The sequence below is a fragment of the Leuresthes tenuis genome, unplaced genomic scaffold (assembly GCF_036924035.1).
Source record: "Leuresthes tenuis unplaced genomic scaffold, fLeuTen1.0.hap1 SCAF_21, whole genome shotgun sequence".
NCBI classification, from domain to species: Eukaryota; Metazoa; Chordata; class Actinopteri; order Atheriniformes; family Atherinopsidae; genus Leuresthes; species Leuresthes tenuis.
In genome coordinates, this window is record NW_027325375.1 from 7188941 (window position 1) to 7206079 (window position 17139).

Sequence of the window (17139 nt, forward strand, 5' to 3'; positions counted from 1 at the left end):
TATTATAACATCTGCACAAAACATCCAAACAATAATCATGACCGTTACATTGCTATTCCAGACCAGTTGTCTTATTTTGTACATTCAATATCAATTTGTTTCTCCAATACACAATCAGCCATTCATATTTACCAAAATGATCACATTAACGAAATCAATTATGTATCCATCTTAACTTATTTATCTATTGACAATACCCGAACCGTTCGGGCTATTTACACCGGCTCATAGCTTTCTCCAGCCTTATGCTTGCTCGCAGTTGCTAGGCAACAAGTACTATCAACTGATAGCCTATTTCCGGAGCGTTAGGTTTAATAAACCAGTAAAGTTTTTGAACAAAATGACATAGAATCCAAATTACAACTCTCCCCTCTTACCTGCAAAAAGCCAAAAATATATATTATTTATCACGTTACGCCACACACATCTTCACACTCAGGAGTGTGTTCTCGTCTCACAGCGTATTCTCGCTAGATATCCCTTTTCCCTGTACATAGTGTAGCGAACGCGCCCTCTGCTGGTGAGACTTAGACACTGCATCACCATATTTGTCAAACAATAAACGAACCTTTCCCGATCAGACAACACACAGACAATTTTCAACACACTCATGACTTATACTTAATGCAAGTAATATTAAACATATAAATAATAACAATGTGGGTATATCACTGATGGCTCTGTATGCCACACACGCAGAGCCACTGTCACAGACCTACCCAGTGTCTGTGCAGCCAGGGACACCTTCATCTTCTGTGAATCAAAATTCACATGCTTGTCTGTTACCCTGTTAGCTGCATGCAATCCAACTTTTGCTTGGACATCATTCAGATGAATGATGTATCTCCAGTTGATCTGGCCACTGGTGCTGGTTAATGGACTGTAAGCCTGCAGCATATTCCGTGCCAACTTCAACATATGGCAAGCATCCATCCGCACAATCACCTTCTCACTAGTTACTGGATGTGGAAAGAATGTTTTAAAGGGCTCAATAGGGTTACCCTTTTGCTGGCACCCAGGCAGGTTGCACAAGCGGACATTGGAGGCACGCCCATCCATTTTGACGCATACGAGAGGGCTGCATTGGGATTGGGTCCCGCCGGGTCCCGCGGGACCAACTCAAATCACGCGGGAGTGGGCGGTATGAACTTTTCTGCGGGCAGTCGCGGGCGGCAAAAAAATACAAAAAATACTGCGGGACAGGGATGTAGTGGTGCCAGGTGTACGGTAATTGTCGTATTTGTATGATAATTTTGCCCTGTGTACGATGTACTATCAATAATCCCCAAAAAGGCTACAAATACGATCATTTGACCATTCTGTGAATGTGTGGTTGTAAGCGGTTGTAATCAGCCTGTCGCAACTGTCTGTCGGATTTTTTTGTGAACCCTGAAGGCATTTCCATGTGACAAGTTTCAAGCTAATCGTGCTTTTCTATTCTATTGTTTACGGGGACATTTAGCCTAACGTGGGGTTGATGATGCAAACCTGTTAGTCGCTATTCAACACTAGAGTGACAAAAGCACACAATAGACTTGTTATTTTAGTTATGAAGGGTGTACGATAATTTACCTCAAAATACGATAATACTACATTTCCCACCTGGCAAAACTGTCGGGAAGTATTTTAGCGACAGGATAAACAGAATAAATGATGAGGAAAGGAAGCTCAAAGAAGATCTTTACAGCACAAAGACAAAGCAAGGCAAGTCTGACATTTGGAGAAGTTTCTCAATTGTCCATGAATCTCTTTATTAAAAGCCTATGAAATTACGTGTTTTCTCCTGCGGGACTCGAGAAGACATTTCTATTGTTATGCTGGCATAAAGTCTCAAAGTTTTGCGGGAGCGGGTGGGAGTGGACATACACATTGCGGGAGCGGGTGGTAATGGTCAGAAATTCAGCGGGAGCGGGCGGAAGAAAACAGTCCCGCGCAGGACTCTAACACATACCACTCTTATGCCGCACTTATGCAGTTCCTCCGACGCATGAACAAGCAGAACCTCCTGAGTCTCTGGCGATAATAACTTGGTCAGGTAGTAGGTAATTGTGGCCTTCCAATGGCCTATCAATGGCCTTGTAGGCCTACCACCATTAAAACAAGAGCCTCAGTGGCTAAATCTGTCTCATTCAAACCATCCGCCATATCCACAAATCCAGACATTTTCTGGGTATGGGAGTTGTACTGGATATGTTTTTTAATGGCCATGGCATCCGTCATGAGACACACTCAACCATATTTAGCTGGGTCTTCCTCTTGTCTTTCCTTCAACATGTCCAGCATCATCATGTTAAGGCCAGGCTCTGCATCCACGAGCTCATCCACCTTTGTAAGAAAGAAAAGCAGCCATTTAATATGGCTGCCGTAATCAGGAGTTTTTCAGGATCAATAATCACTGAAAGCAGTATTGGCAGATGTTAATAATGCTAGGTGTAGGTATGTCCGCCTTTTCACTCATAACAGGATAAAATAATATGCACAGCTAACATGGAAAATAAGGTTTCAAATAATACGAACAATACCTTTGCAATGTATGTGGATGTGGGAGGTTTATATGAAGAGTCTCTCTCAGATAGCTGTATGCCTTCAGACCATGTAAGTGGAGAGTGATGGCAAACTCCCTCTGGTCTTTGGTGTATTTGTGGCTCTGTTTTGACAGGAGGTGTATTGGAAGATCTGAAATTCAATTTTTGGCAACCAAAAGAAAAGCCAGTCCCGACCAGCAGTTCAGCAATAAAAGAACAAGGGTCTCTGAGGTGGCAGGACCTTCTACAAGCAGTCAGGACGAGGTCAGGACAGGGAAAAAAGGAAAGAGGAAAGTCACAGAAGATGGAGAGGGACCCTCAAGAAACCCAAAGAGAAGGAGGGGACTCCTGGACGTCGGGTTAAATCAAGAGTCAGCCTCCTCCTCAGTGGAAAGTGGTAGGCTTGTGCATTTTGTGAAATTACAGCTGCATAATTAACTTACATTTTAGCTGTAGTGGTTGAATATTATAATGTCCTTTAACTTTGTCACACTGATCTAAACACACATTTTCAATCAAATTACAAACATGTGAGTGTCAACATGCTAATGTTTCAATGTGTTATTGTCATTTATAGAATCCAGTAGCAACAATTTAGATGGTTGTACATCTGATGGGGACATAAGGAGGAGTAATAGGAAGAGGAAGGCCTTACCTGCTGAGGAAACATCAAGCAGGAAGAGAACGAAGAAAACTGAGACCATACAGGACCAAATAGATGCCCAACGAGGTCAGTCATTAATAAAAAAAATTTAACATTTAGCTTCAAGTGCGTTATATTTAATATAAGTATTTATATTAGGTATTACCTATTACCTAGGTGATATATATATATATATAAATATATATATATATATATATATATATATAAATATATATATATATATATATATTTATTACAGCTTATATAACCTGTGTAAATTATCATTGAAATTCTTCTGATGTACTGTCAAACTAAAATGATGTTTATGTTTTATTTTAGCTGAATTTGAGGAGAAATACGAAGAGAAAAATCAGCTCGGCGAAGGAGGCTGTGGATCTGTGTTTGCAGGCTGTCGGAGAGCAGATAATTTACCCGTATGTATTAGACACACATTGTCATATTCAAGACACTCACTGTATGATGTGACTAACCAAAGTTTTGTTTGTATCTTGCAGGTAGCCATCAAACACATTCCTAAGGACAAAGTGTTCTGCAAACATAAAGTAAGTTAGCAACGGCAGTAACTTCTGCTTTTATCAGCACTATCACTGGATTATAGATAAACTGTGGTTTTCCCTGCCTAACACTTTCTTTGTTGCTGTGATGTTTCAGGACAAGAATGGGAGGCAGATTTCAGTGGAGGTGGCTGTTATGCTGAAAGTGGAAAGTAGCACTGCCAGTTCAGTGGGGCACTCAGCACCTGTGTCCCTGCTGGACTGGTATGATCTACAGCAGGAGCTGATACTTGTGCTGGAGAGACCAATGCCTGCCGAGGACCTCGCTCACTACATCGAAGAGCATGGAGGCTCCCTCCAGGAGGATGAGGCCAAAGTAAGCTGATGGAAAATATTTGCAATCTTTGTGAATGTCATTCTTTGAGAAATACCAGCATTTAGTCTTTCTTTAGTGTACATCTGATGGTGATATAAGGAGGGGTAATAGGAAGAGGAAGGCCTTAACTGCTGAGGAAAAACAGTGGCTAGCTACAAAGTAAGTATTTGCACTTACATTTTGTAATTTTCATTGTTTCATGTGTGTAGTTGGATGTTGTCAAGCTTAACATGTCCACTCTGTCATAGTGAAATATCAGTTAATATAAATACCTTTCAGAAATCTGAAATATATTTGTTAAAAAGTGTAACTGAATCATGTCGCTAACTGAAGGTCCACCATGTACTCATTTAATGATAAAATTAGCTGAAAATGTCCACCCTGTCAGAAAGCCTCCCATGACAGGGTGGACATGGTTCATGACAGGAAGGACATTGAATTGATTTAATATAATTATGAAGGATAGAAAGGTGTAAACACTCAAAGTGAAAAGGGAGATAGCAAAAACGGAACATGACCTTAACTCAGATTTCCAGGAGAGGCTCCTCCATTTTGGGCGCCATGTCTTTAACATTAAATGGCAGTTTGATGCGTGCAGGGAGCTCAGGAGGAGCCTGAAGCACGAGTCCCTCTTGCACATAGATTTGAGTGACAATTACTCGTGCAACTACAGTGAAGAAATCCAATCTGTGCATTTTGGAAGTTCCCACCAGCAGGCCAGTCTGGACACACAACGCTCGTGAACAAGCCCCGCACACCTTTTACTCCATATCACCCTCCACAAGACACGACCCTGTGGCCATCTAGGCCCACCTTGTTCCAGTTTTGAAGGTACTGAGTGAACGGCACCCTCAAGTCAGCATACTTAATTTTTTCAGTGACGGGCCTGCAACACATTATCGACAAAAGGGAAATTTCTTCTACCTCTTAATGGAACCATTCAAGAATGGGTTCAAAGAAATAACATGGAGTTTCTTTGAAGCTAGCCATGGAAATGGGGTACCAGATAGTGTGGGTGGGGCCCTCAAAAGGTCAGCAGACTGGATTGTAGCCCATGGAGGAGACATCCCTGATGCCCAAAGTTTGTATGACAAGCTGAAAAGTGTGGACAAATCTGTCGAGCTTTTCTTCGTCCCATTGAGGGATATATTGAATCAAAGACTAAGAAAAAAGCTATGGCTCGGTTTTAGGTCCCTCTCCCCGCTCTCTCATCCAGATTACAGAATAGCTTTGTCAAATCTGATCTTTTCATGTGTTGTGTGGTTAAGTAAAGTGTATTAATGTTAAATTTTCCACCCCTTCACTATAGGTACCTGCAATAGCTGCCATAAAAGGCACTATGAAAATCCACCAAGCCATCAGTCTGACACCCGGCCAGATGAAATACCGAGACATTTCATGTCTGTGTAAAAGGGAGGAAGGTGTTCTGGACTGCCCCTGCTTTAACCTTCAAGAGGTCACTGTAGTCTATGTTCCTGTTTCACCTGATGAGCCCTCAGCATGTGGAAAGACACCAGATAACCCTTGGAGACCAGAAATGATTGAGGTAAAGCACATTGGCGAGTCGTTAATTACGACAATGAAGCATAAGCAGGTGACATCGTGGAAGTAGAAGGGCACAGTGTGAATGTTAAGTGTATGCACCGCACTGGCATAAACAGATTCCATTGGCCAACTCTCCGGGAGGACATCTGTTGGTACCATGACTGGCAAGTACTTTGCCTAATACCAGACCCACAGGCTCTGAACAAGCGCTCTGTACACATTGAAGCAGCTGCATGGAGGTATGTGGAATAGCAACTGCAGAATTGAGCCAAAAAGACCTCTGACATTTTTTTAAACATAATTTCCTTTAGATTTATTGCATTTATGAGGCCATTCAATGACATTTCACAACGTGTCCAACCTGACATGCCCAAGGTCCACCCTGTTATGTCATTGTACATCTTGTCATTTTCATGTTTTATGAAAATATACAAATTATTTTTTCAAGTTATTGAAACCTTTTGTGTGATTCCTTTACAAACAAATGAGGACCAAATACAATTGTTTGAAAGTTTGACCAGATATCTTTGCTGTTAGATTTTATTTAGAAAAGAAAGTCAAATTCTCTCAGATTTTATAGAGAAATAAAGAGTTTGCCATAATTCTATTAATATCCAAATACTTTTCCCATTAACTAAAATATGTTGTTGACAAAGGGACTAAAATGTTCCCACCAGCTACAGGACTGCTTCCAGAGAACCGACTGGGAGGTTTTGAACACCAGGACATGGAGAACCACACTACAGCAGTCTTGGATTACATCAGGTTCTGCACGGACAATGTCACCAGGAACAGACGTCTGAGGATTTATCCCAACAAGAAGCCCTGGATGACTAAGGAGGTCCAGAGCCTGTTTAAAGCCAGGAACACTGCTTCCAGGTCGGGGGATACAGCACTCGACAGTGCTGCTAGAGCCAACCTGAAAAGAGGCATCTGCAAGGTCAAGACAACATACAGAAGGAGGATAGAGGACCAGCTCAGGAGTAACAACTCCAGGCAGGTGTGGCAGGGTGTCCAGCACATCACCAGCTACAGATCCAGAAACTACCCGCTTAGGTACGAGGTGGAGCGGCTGTCAGAGTGGTGCCAAGGCAACAATCTGCTCCTCAACACCACCAAAACAAAGGAGCTGGTTATTGACTTCAGACTTCAGAGCAAAATCAGCTTGACGAAGGAGGCTGTGGATCTGTGTTTGCAGGCTGTCGGAGAGCAGATAATTTACCCGTATGTATTAGACACACATTGTCATATTCAAGACACTCACTGTATGATGTGACTAACCAAAGTTTTGTTTGTATCTTGCAGGTAGCCATCAAACACATTCCTAAAGACAAAGTGTTCTGCAAACATAAAGTAAGTTAGCAACGGCAGTAACTTCTGCTTTTATCAGCACTATCACTGGATTATAGATAAACTGTGGTTTTCCCTGCCTAACACTTTCTTTGTTGCTGTGATGTTTCAGGACAAGAATGGGAGGCAGATTTCAGTGGAGGTGGCTGTCATGCTGAAGCTGGAAAGTAGCACTGCCAGTTCAGTGGGGCACTCAGCACCTGTGTCCCTGCTGGACTGGTATGATCTACAGCAGGAGCTGATTCTTGTGCTGGAGAGACCAATGCCTGCCGAGGACCTCGCTCACTACATCGAAGAGCATGGAGGCTCCCTCCAGGGGGATGAGGCCAAAGTAAGCTGATGGAAAATATTTGCAGTCTTTGTGAATGTCATTCTTTGAGAGACATCGTCACACTTTCTTCTTTGTTTGATGTAAATGATTTCATAATGGTTATCAAAATAATTTAAAGCCATAAAAAATGTCACACTATCCTCTCTTCTTAAATATCTAACCTGTTTTTTTTTCCTCTTTCAGATTATAATACAACAGTTGGTTGATGCAGCAGTCCACCTTAAACAAAACAACATCTTCCACAGAGACATTAAAGTGGAAAACATCCTGATTGAGACCGGCTCAGATGTCCCACGACTTCGTCTCATAGACTTTGGACTGAGCTGCATCAACAAAAAGACATCTAAGTATCGGACTTTTTATAGTATGTTATAACTTCAGATTTCGCTCTTCTCCAATCAGTGATTTAAAAACCAAAGCCACTCCTCCTCTAACATTTATTCTCATGTCTTTATCCTCAAGGTACCAGTGCTCATGTCCCTCCAGAGTGGCTGAACTCCTGTACATACAGTGCTGGACCTACAACAGTGTGGCAGGTAGGAGTGGTGCTGTTTGAAATGCTCCACAACAAAGAGTTCAGGTCCACTAACTTCATCAGGAAAAATCTCAGGATTAGCAGTACGCTGTCTCAAGGTAAAACAAACACCCATACACACATCTGTCATTAAGAAAAGATAATCTGTTTCAGTTGACATTCTGATAGACCACTGCAGACCTTCCACATGCAGACAGGACGAGGTCAGGACAGTGAAAAGAAGAAAGAGGAAGGTTACAGAAGATGGAGAGTGACCCTCAAGAAAGGCAAAGAGAAGGAGGGGACTCCTGGATGTCGGGTTAAATCAAGAGTCAGCCTCCTCCTCAGTGGAAAGTGGTAGGCTGGTGCATTCTGTGAAATTACAGCTGCATAATTAACTTACATTTTAGCTGTAGTGGTTGAATATTATAATGTCCTTTAACTTTGTCACACTGATCTAAACACACATTTTCAATCAAATTACAAACATGTGAGTGTCATCATGCTAATGTTTCAATGTGTTATTGTCATTTATAGAATCCAGTAGCAGCTATTTAGAAGGTTGTACATCTGATGGGGATATAAGGAGGGGTCATAGAAAGAGGAAGGCCTTACCTGCTGAGGAAACACAGAGTAGGAAGAGAACGAAGAAAACTGAGACCATACAGGACCAAATAGATGCCCAACGAGGTCAGTCATTAATAAAAAAATTTAACATTTAGCTTCAAGTGCGTTATATTTAATATAAATATTTATATTAGGTATTACCTAGGCGATATATATATATATATATATATATATATATGTGTGTGTGTTTGTTTTTAAAATATATATAGAGATAATTTTTAGAGGTAACCTGTGTAAATTATCATTGAAATTCTTCTGATGTACTGTCAAACTAAAATGATGTTTATGTTTTATTTTTGCTGAATTTGAGGAGAAATACGAAGAGAAAAATCAGCTCGGCAAAGGAGGCTGTGGATCTGTGTTTGCAGGCTGTCGGAGAGCAGATAATTTACCCGTATGTATTAGACACACATTGTCACATTCAAGGCACTCACCGTATGATGTGACTAACCAAAGTCTCGTTTGTATCTTGCAGGTAGCCATCAAACACATTCCTAAAGACAAAGTGTTCTGCAAACATAAAGTAAGTTAGCAACGGCAGTAACTTCTGCTTTTATCAGCACTATCACTGGATTATAGATAAACTGTGGTTTTCCCTGCCTAACACTTTCTTTGTTGCTGTGATGTTTCAGGACAAGAATGGGAGGCAGATTTCAGTGGAGGTGGCTGTTATGCTGAAAGTGGAAAGTAGCACTGCCAGTTCAGTGGGGCACTCAGCACCTGTGTCCCTGCTGGACTGGTATGATCTACAGCAGGAGCTGATACTTGTGCTGGAGAGACCAATGCCTGCCGAGGACCTCGCTCACTACATCGAAGAGCATGGAGGCTCCCTCCAGGAGGATGAGGCCAAAGTAAGCTGATGGAAAATATTTGCAATCTTTGTGAATGTCATTCTTTGAGAAATACCAGCATTTAGTCTTTCTTTAGTGTACATCTGATGGTGATATAAGGAGGGGTAATAGGAAGAGGAAGGCCTTAACTGCTGAGGAAAAACAGTGGCTAGCTACAAAGTAAGTATTTGCACTTACATTTTGTAATTTTCATTGTTTCATGTGTGTAGTTGGATGTTGTCAAGCTTAACATGTAGTGAAATATCAGTTAATATAAATACCTTTCAGAAATCTGAAATATATTAGTTAAAAAGTGTAACTGAATCATGTCGCTAACTTAAGGTCCACCATGTACTCATTTAATGATAAAATTAGCTGAAAATGTCCACCCTGTCAGAAAGCCTCCCATGACAGGGTGGACATGGTTCATGACAGGAAGGACATTGAATTGATTTAATATAATTATGAAGGATAGAAAGGTGTAAACACTCAAAGTGAAAAGGGAGATAGCAAAAACGGAACATGACCTTAACTCAGATTTCCAGGAGAGGCTCCTCCATTTTGGGCGCCATGTCTTTAACATTAAATGGCAGTTTGATGCGTGCAGGGAGCTCAGGAGGAGCCTGAAGCACGAGTCCCTCTTGCACATAGATTTGAGTGACAATTACTCGTGCAACTACAGTGAAGAAATCCAATCTGTACATTTTGGAAGTTCACACCAGCAGGCCAGTCTGGACACACAACGCTCGTGAACAAGCCCCGCACACCTTTTACTCCATATCACCCTCCACAAGACACGACCCTGTGGCCATCTAGGCCCACCTTGTTCCAGTTTTGAAAGTACTGAGTGAACGGCACCCTCAAGTCAGCATACTTAATTTTTTCAGTGACGGGCCTGCAACACATTATCAACAAAAGGGAAATTTCTTCTACCTCTTAATGGAACCATTCAAGAATGGGTTCAAAGAAATAACATGGAGTTTCTTTGAATGGGGTACCAGGTAGTGTGGGTGGGGCCCTCAAAAGGTCAGCAGACTGGATTGTAGCCCATGGAGGAGACATCCCTGATGCCCAAAGTTTGTATGACAAGCTGAAAAGTGTGGACAAATCTGTCAAGCTTTTCTTTGTCCCATAGAGGGATATATTGAATCAAAGACTAAGAAAAAAGCTATGGCTCGGTTTTAGGTCCCTCTCCCCGCTCTCTCATCCAGATTACAGAATAGCTTTGTCAAATCTGATCTTTTCATGTGTTGTGTGGTTAAGTAAAGTGTATTAATGTTACATTTTCCACCCCTTCACTATAGGTACCTGCAATAGCTGCCATAAAAGGCACTATGAAAATCCACCAAGCCATCAGTCTGACACCCGGCCAGATGAAATACCGAGACATTTCATGTCTGTGTAAAAGGGAGGAAGGTGTTCTGGACTGCCCCTGCTTTAACCTTCAAGAGGTCACTGTAGTCTATGTTCCTGTTTCACCTGATGAGCCCTCAGCATGTGGATAGACACCAGATAACCCTTGGAGACCAGAAATGATTGAGGAAAAGCACATTGGCGAGTCGTTAATTACGACAATGAAGCATAAGCAGGTGACATCGTGGAAGTAGAAGGGCACAGTGTGAATGTTAAGTGTATGCACCGCACTGGCATAAACAGATTCCATTGGCCAACTCTCCGGGAGGACATCTGTTGGTACCATGACTGGCAAGTACTTTGCCTAATACCAGACCCACAGGCTCTGAACAAGCGCTCTGTACACATTGAAGCATCTGCATGGAGGTATGTGGAATAGCAACTGCAGAATTGAGCCAAAAAGACCTCTGACATTTTTTTAAACATAATTTCCTTTAGATTTATTGCATTTATGAGGCCATTCAATGACATTTCACAACGTGTCCAACCTGACATGCCCAAGGTCCACCCTGTTATGTCATTGTACATCTTGTCATTTTCATGTTTTATGAAAATATACAAATTATTTTTTCAAGTTATTGAAACCTTTTGTGTGATTCCTATACAAACAAATGAGGACCAAATACAATTTATATACCCGTATGTATTAGACACACATTGTCATATTCAAGACACTCACCGTATGATGTGACTAACCAAAGTTTTGTTTGTATCTTGCAGGTAGCCATCAAACACATTCCTAAGAACAACGTGTTCTGCAAACATAAAGTAAGTTAGCAACGGCAGTAACTTCTGCTTTTATCAGCACTATCACTGGATTATAAATAAACTGTGGTTTTCCCCGCCTAACACTTTCTTTGTTGCTGTGATGTTTCAGGACAAGAATGGGAGGCAGATTTCAGTGGAGGTGGCTGTCATGCTGAAGCTGGAAAGTAGCACTGCCAGTTCAGTGGGGCACTCAGCACCTGTGTCCCTGCTGGACTGGTATGATCTACAGCAGGAGCTGATTCTTGTGCTGGAGAGACCAATGCCTGCCGAGGACCTCGCTCACTACATCGAAGAGCATGGAGGCTCCCTCCAGGAGGATGAGGCCAAAGTAAGCTGATGGAAAATATTTGCAATCTTTGTGAATGTCATTCTTTGAGAGACATCGTCACACTTTCTTCTTTGTTTGATGTAAATGCTTTCATAATGGTTATCAAAATATTTTAAAGCCATAAAAAATGTCACACCATCCTCTCTTCTTAAATATCTAACCTGTTTTTTTTCCTCTTTCAGATTATAATACAACAGTTGGTTGATGCAGCAGTCCACCTTAAACAAAACAACATCTTCCACAGAGACATTAAAGTGGAAAATATCCTGATTGAGACCGGCTCAGATGTCCCACGACTTCGTCTCATAGACTTTGGACTGAGCTGCATCAACAAAAAGACATCTAAGTATCGGACTTTTTATGGTATGTTATTACTTCAGATTTCGCTCTTCTCCAATCAGTGATTTAAAAACCAAAGCCACTCCTCCTCTAACATTTATTCTCATGTCTTTATCCTCAAGGTACCAGTGCTCATGTCCCTCCAGAGTGGCTGAACTCCTGTACATACAGTGCTGGACCTACAACAGTGTGGCAGGTAGGAGTGGTGCTGTTTGAAATGCTCCACAACAAAGAGTTCAGGTCCACTAACTTCATCAGGAAAAATCTCAGGATTAGCAGTACGCTGTCTCAAGGTAAAACAAACACCCATACACACATCTGTCATTAAGAAAAGATAATCTGTTTCAGTTCACATTCTGATAGACCACTGCAGACCTTCCACATGCAGTCAGGACGAGGTCAGGACAGGGAAAAAAGGAAAGAGGAAAGTCACAGAAGATGGAGAGGGACCCTCAAGAAAGGCAAAGAGAAGGAGGAGACTCCTGGACGTCGTATTAAATCAAGAGTCAGCCTCCTCCTCAGTGGAAAGTGGTAGGCTTGTGCATTTTGTGAAATTACAGCTGCATAATTAACTTACATTTTAGCTATAGTGGTTGAATATTATAATGTCCTTTAACTTTGTCACACTGATCTAAACACACATTTTCAATCAAATTACAAACATGTGAGTGTCATCATGCTAATGTTTCAATGTGTTATTGTCATTTATAGAATCCAGTAGACGCCATTTAGAAGGTTGTACATCTGATGGGGACATAAGGAGGGGTAATAGAAAGAGGAAGGCCTTACCTGCTGAGGAAACATCAAGCAGGAAGAGAACAAAGAAAACAGAGACCATAAAGGACCAAATAGATGCCCAACGAGGTCAGTCATTAATAAAAAAATGTAACATTTAGCTTCAAGTGCGTTATATTTAATATAAGTATTTATATTAGGTATTACCTAGGCGATATATATATATATATATATATATATATATATATATATATGTGTGTGTTTTTTTTAAAAATATATATAGAGATAATTTTTAGAGGTAACCTGTGTAAATTATCATTGAAATTCTTCTGATGTACTGTCAAACTAAAATGATGTTTATGTTTTATTTTTGCTGAATTTGAGGAGAAATACGAAGAGAAAAATCAGCTCGGCAAAGGAGGCTGTGGATCTGTGTTTGCAGGCTGTCGGAGAGCAGATAATTTACCCGTATGTATTAGATACACATTGTCACATTCAAGACACTCACTGTATGATGTGACTAACCAAAGTTTTGTTTGTATCTTGCAGGTAGCCATCAAACACATTCCTAAGGACAAAGTGTTCTGCAAACATAAAGTAAGTTAGCAACGGCAGTAACTTCTGCTTTTATCAGCACTATCACTGGATTATAGATAAACTGTGGTTTTCCCTGCCTAACACTTTCTTTGTTGCTGTGATGTTTCAGGACAAGAATGGGAGGCAGATTTCAGTGGAGGTGGCTGTCATGCTGAAGCTGGAAAGTAGCACTGCCAGTTCAGTGGGGCACTCAGCACCTGTGTCCCTGCTGGACTGGTATGATCTACAGCAGGAGCTGATTCTTGTGCTGGAGAGACCAATGCCTGCCGAGGACCTCGCTCACTACATCGAAGAGCATGGAGGCTCCCTCCAGGAGGATGAGGCCAAAGTAAGCTGATGGAAAATATTTGCAATCTTTGTGAATGTCATTCTTTGAGAGACATCGTCACACTTTCTGCTTTTTTTATTTAAATGATTTCATAATGGTTATCAAAATAATTTAAAGCCATAAAAAATGTCACTCCATCCTCTCTTCTTAAATATCTAACCTGTTTTTTTTCCTCTTTCAGATTATAATACAACAGTTGGTTAATGCAGCAGTCCACCTGAAACAAAACAACATCTTCCACAGAGACATCAAAGTGGAAAATATCCTGATTGAGACCGGCTCAGATGTCCCACGACTTTGTCTCATAGACTTTGGACTGAGCTGCATCAACAAAAAGACATCTAAGTATCGGACTTTTTATGGTATGTTATTACTTCAGATTTCGCTCTTCTCCAATCAGTGATTTAAAAACCAAAGCCACTCCTCCTCTAACATTTATTCTTATGTCTTTATCCTCAAGGTACCAGTGCTCATGTCCCTCCAGAGTGGCTGAGCTCCTGTAGATACAGTGCTGGACCTACAACAGTGTGGCAGGTAGGAGTGGTGCTGTTCGAAATGCTCCACAACAAAGAGTTCAGGTCCACTAACTTCATCAGGAAGAAACTAAAGATTAGCAGTACGCTGTCTCAAGGTAAAACAAACACCCATACACACATCTGTCATTAAGAAAAGATAATCTGTTTCAGTTCACATTCTGATAGACCACTGCAGACCTAACAATGTTTGTTCTTTTTCTTCACATCCTCCAGATTGCCTGGATTTCTTGGAGCAGTGTTTGACTAAAGTTCCCAAGCAGCGCCCCACGCTGGAGCAGCTTCCAAATCACACTTGGTTCACGTGAGACAGAAACAACACACACACTGTTAATCAAAACAAATGACATTTTATTGAAAGTTTGATTCATGTTTAAATTTAAACCTAAATCTTTATGTCTGAGTTCAACAGGAATAAATATACATTCTAAATATGTCACATTTTCTGTGATGTGAGGATGTAAGGATAGGATAGAATACAATATATTAGAATACAATAGAATAGAACATAACACAATACAATAGAATAGAACACAATAGAATAGAATAGAATCCTTCTGTATTAGTTCTTCAACAGGTACATCTACAGTGTTGCAGAAGAGGAACAGAACAATTATAAAATTTGTTTTTTTAAAAATGATCAGTGTTCACTTCTCTGAGAGGAAGTGTTCACTGATGACTGAATGATCTCAGATGTGCAAAAATGAATTGTCCTAAATATTGCAAAAATAAAATCCATTTTTAGACACAATTTTCAAAGAAAGTAAATGTTTATTTAATATTCTGACATTTGAATATTAGTTCAAGTAGTTTCACATTTATATTAGCCCCATGGGTGGGGCCTCTGCCAGGAGGTATTGGGGTGCTCGGGCTCCTGGGGCCCGGGTCCGGTGCGCGGCCCATGTCTGGGCGGCTGGGGCCTGGCGTGGTCGGTGGGCCGTTGCCCCTGGTTCCCAGGGGGCCTTTGCCCTATGCTTATGGGGGCTCTTTCCGGGGGCTTCTTCTGCGGTCTTCTGGGTGGATGTGTGGTTGTCCCTAAGGTGGGCTTCCTGGGTTCTGTGCTCTGTGGGGGCTGCTGGTGGCCTTCGTCTTGAGGCCCTCTCTGCCTGCTTTTGATTGCTGGGGGGGCTGTGGATTGTTGCTCTGTACACTTATAGACTCATAACTAAGCAGGGTTATCATGTAGGTCCTGTGCCATGGGTATTGCATGTTCACACACACACACACACACACACATTCATTAGCCCAGTAGCAGGCTCGCTAAGCAGTTGATGTGTTATCCTGTGGTTTCAGGTCATCTATATCCACAGTTGTGTTGTATGCGATTGCCGCTACTTGTGCTTGTTTTTGTGTGTTTGTTTTTTCTCTGCTTGTCTGCTTTCAGGAGCTTATGGTGGCGCTAAGGCTGGATTCCCAACAGAGGCCGTGGATTGTCGTCTGTTTTGTTTTTACAGGTGTAGCAGCTGGATGTCTGGTTTTTGTTTCTATTTTTGTTCTGTTTCCTTTTCTTTGCTCTTCTTCTTTCCTTGTCCTCCGGTCCGGTTCAGCTCTATTACATGTGAAATATTGTAAACAAAAACTGATGGGCATCAAGGGGAGCTTTACATTTATAAAACTTCCCTTGGCAAAGCAAATCTGTTTGGCAAAAAAGGTATTCAGATTACCATTCTGCTGCCATAATGCTGGACAGGACAAGGGAAAAAAAGAAAAAGAAATATCTACTCTGTCGGCCTTCAAAGTCTAAGGCATTCAAATACGACTGACTGAGGCAATTATGCTATTAGGCTAACGTTCTGCTGCTGCTATAGCTACTACTACTACTACAACAATAATAATAAAAAAAATGATTTTGTAATTAATTTATAATTAATTGCTTTGTATTTAGAGGCGCCTTTCAAAGCACTCAATGTCATCTTACAAGACACAGCCATTCATTGACTTAATAGGGGGCTGCACGGTGTTGTGGTGGGTAGCACCATCACCTCACAGCAAGACGGTTCCAGGTTCAATCCCCGCCTGGGGCCTTTCTGTGTTGTGTTTGCATGTTCTCCTTGTGTATGCGTGGGTTCTCTCCGGGTTCTCCGGCTTCCTCCCACCGTCCAAAAACATGGTGTGTTAGGTTAATCGGTGACTCTAAATTGTCCTTAGGAGTGAGTGTGAGTATGCATGGTTGTTTTTCTCGTTTGTCTCTATGTGTGGCCCTGTGATGACCTGGCGGTCGCTGTTCTGCTGCTCCTCGCAGAGGCTGGAAGCTACTAGTGGTGACTGCTCACTGATGGCTGCAGGAAGATGCTGATGGTTGCTGGAGGTTGACCAGGAATGGAGAGGCCAAATACATCCATGGCAATAACTAAAGTATATGGCCTTTGGTGCAGGAGGTTGAGCCTTCTTGTTCTGACTCTTGCTGACAAGGTACTCTTATCTTCTCTCCTTCAGCCCTGATGCACTTTACCTTAACCTCAGCCTGACATATTTGCAGACTATCTTTCTCTTCACATCATGGCATGATGGAAGGCTGCTCTCCAGAAGCATGGCCTCCTCTTCCAGCTGTTCCACTGCATTGGTGCACTCCATCTGTCCTGAACGGAACAGCTGCTCCACATGCTGGACGACAGTGAAGACCTCATCAGATGGCCGATAAAGTGCAGCCGGTTTGAATTCCTTCAACTGCAGCAGAACAACATGCTCATGTGCATCATCTGCATTTTGCACAAGTGCATGCTTGCATGTCTCGCAGTGTGAGCAGCTAAAGACACACTTCACGATGTATACGGCCAGATGATACAGAACACAGGAATCTGTTTTTGTGAAGGTGGGTGGTGATGTCAGGTTGACCAGCTGC

The 17139-nt window shown here is 41.7% G+C and overlaps 2 protein-coding genes across 2 annotated transcripts; both read left to right on the plus strand.

The window, feature by feature from the left end:
• The first annotated feature begins 838 nt into the window (after window positions 1–838).
• LOC140280335 (serine/threonine-protein kinase pim-1-like) lies at window positions 839–8160 on the plus strand. The gene is made up of 10 exons (XM_072375639.1): window positions 839–882; window positions 1020–1141; window positions 3103–3255; window positions 3508–3602; window positions 3684–3715; window positions 5831–5843; window positions 7067–7285; window positions 7469–7649; window positions 7748–7918; window positions 8018–8160. The coding sequence occupies exons 1-10, from the start codon at window positions 839–841 to the stop codon at window positions 8158–8160; spliced, it is 1173 nt and encodes a 390-aa protein (XP_072231740.1).
• A 561-nt stretch (window positions 8161–8721) lies between these two features.
• Window positions 8722–14605, plus strand: LOC140280337 (serine/threonine-protein kinase pim-1-like; the record flags this gene model as incomplete). Its single annotated transcript, XM_072375640.1, has 9 exons — window positions 8722–8820; window positions 8902–8949; window positions 11547–11765; window positions 11948–12128; window positions 12227–12397; window positions 12468–12502; window positions 13946–14126; window positions 14225–14395; window positions 14514–14605. Coding segments are annotated over 9 exons (1197 nt in total), but the record flags the coding sequence as incomplete, so codon positions are not given.
• Between the last annotated feature and the right edge of the window lie 2534 nt (window positions 14606–17139).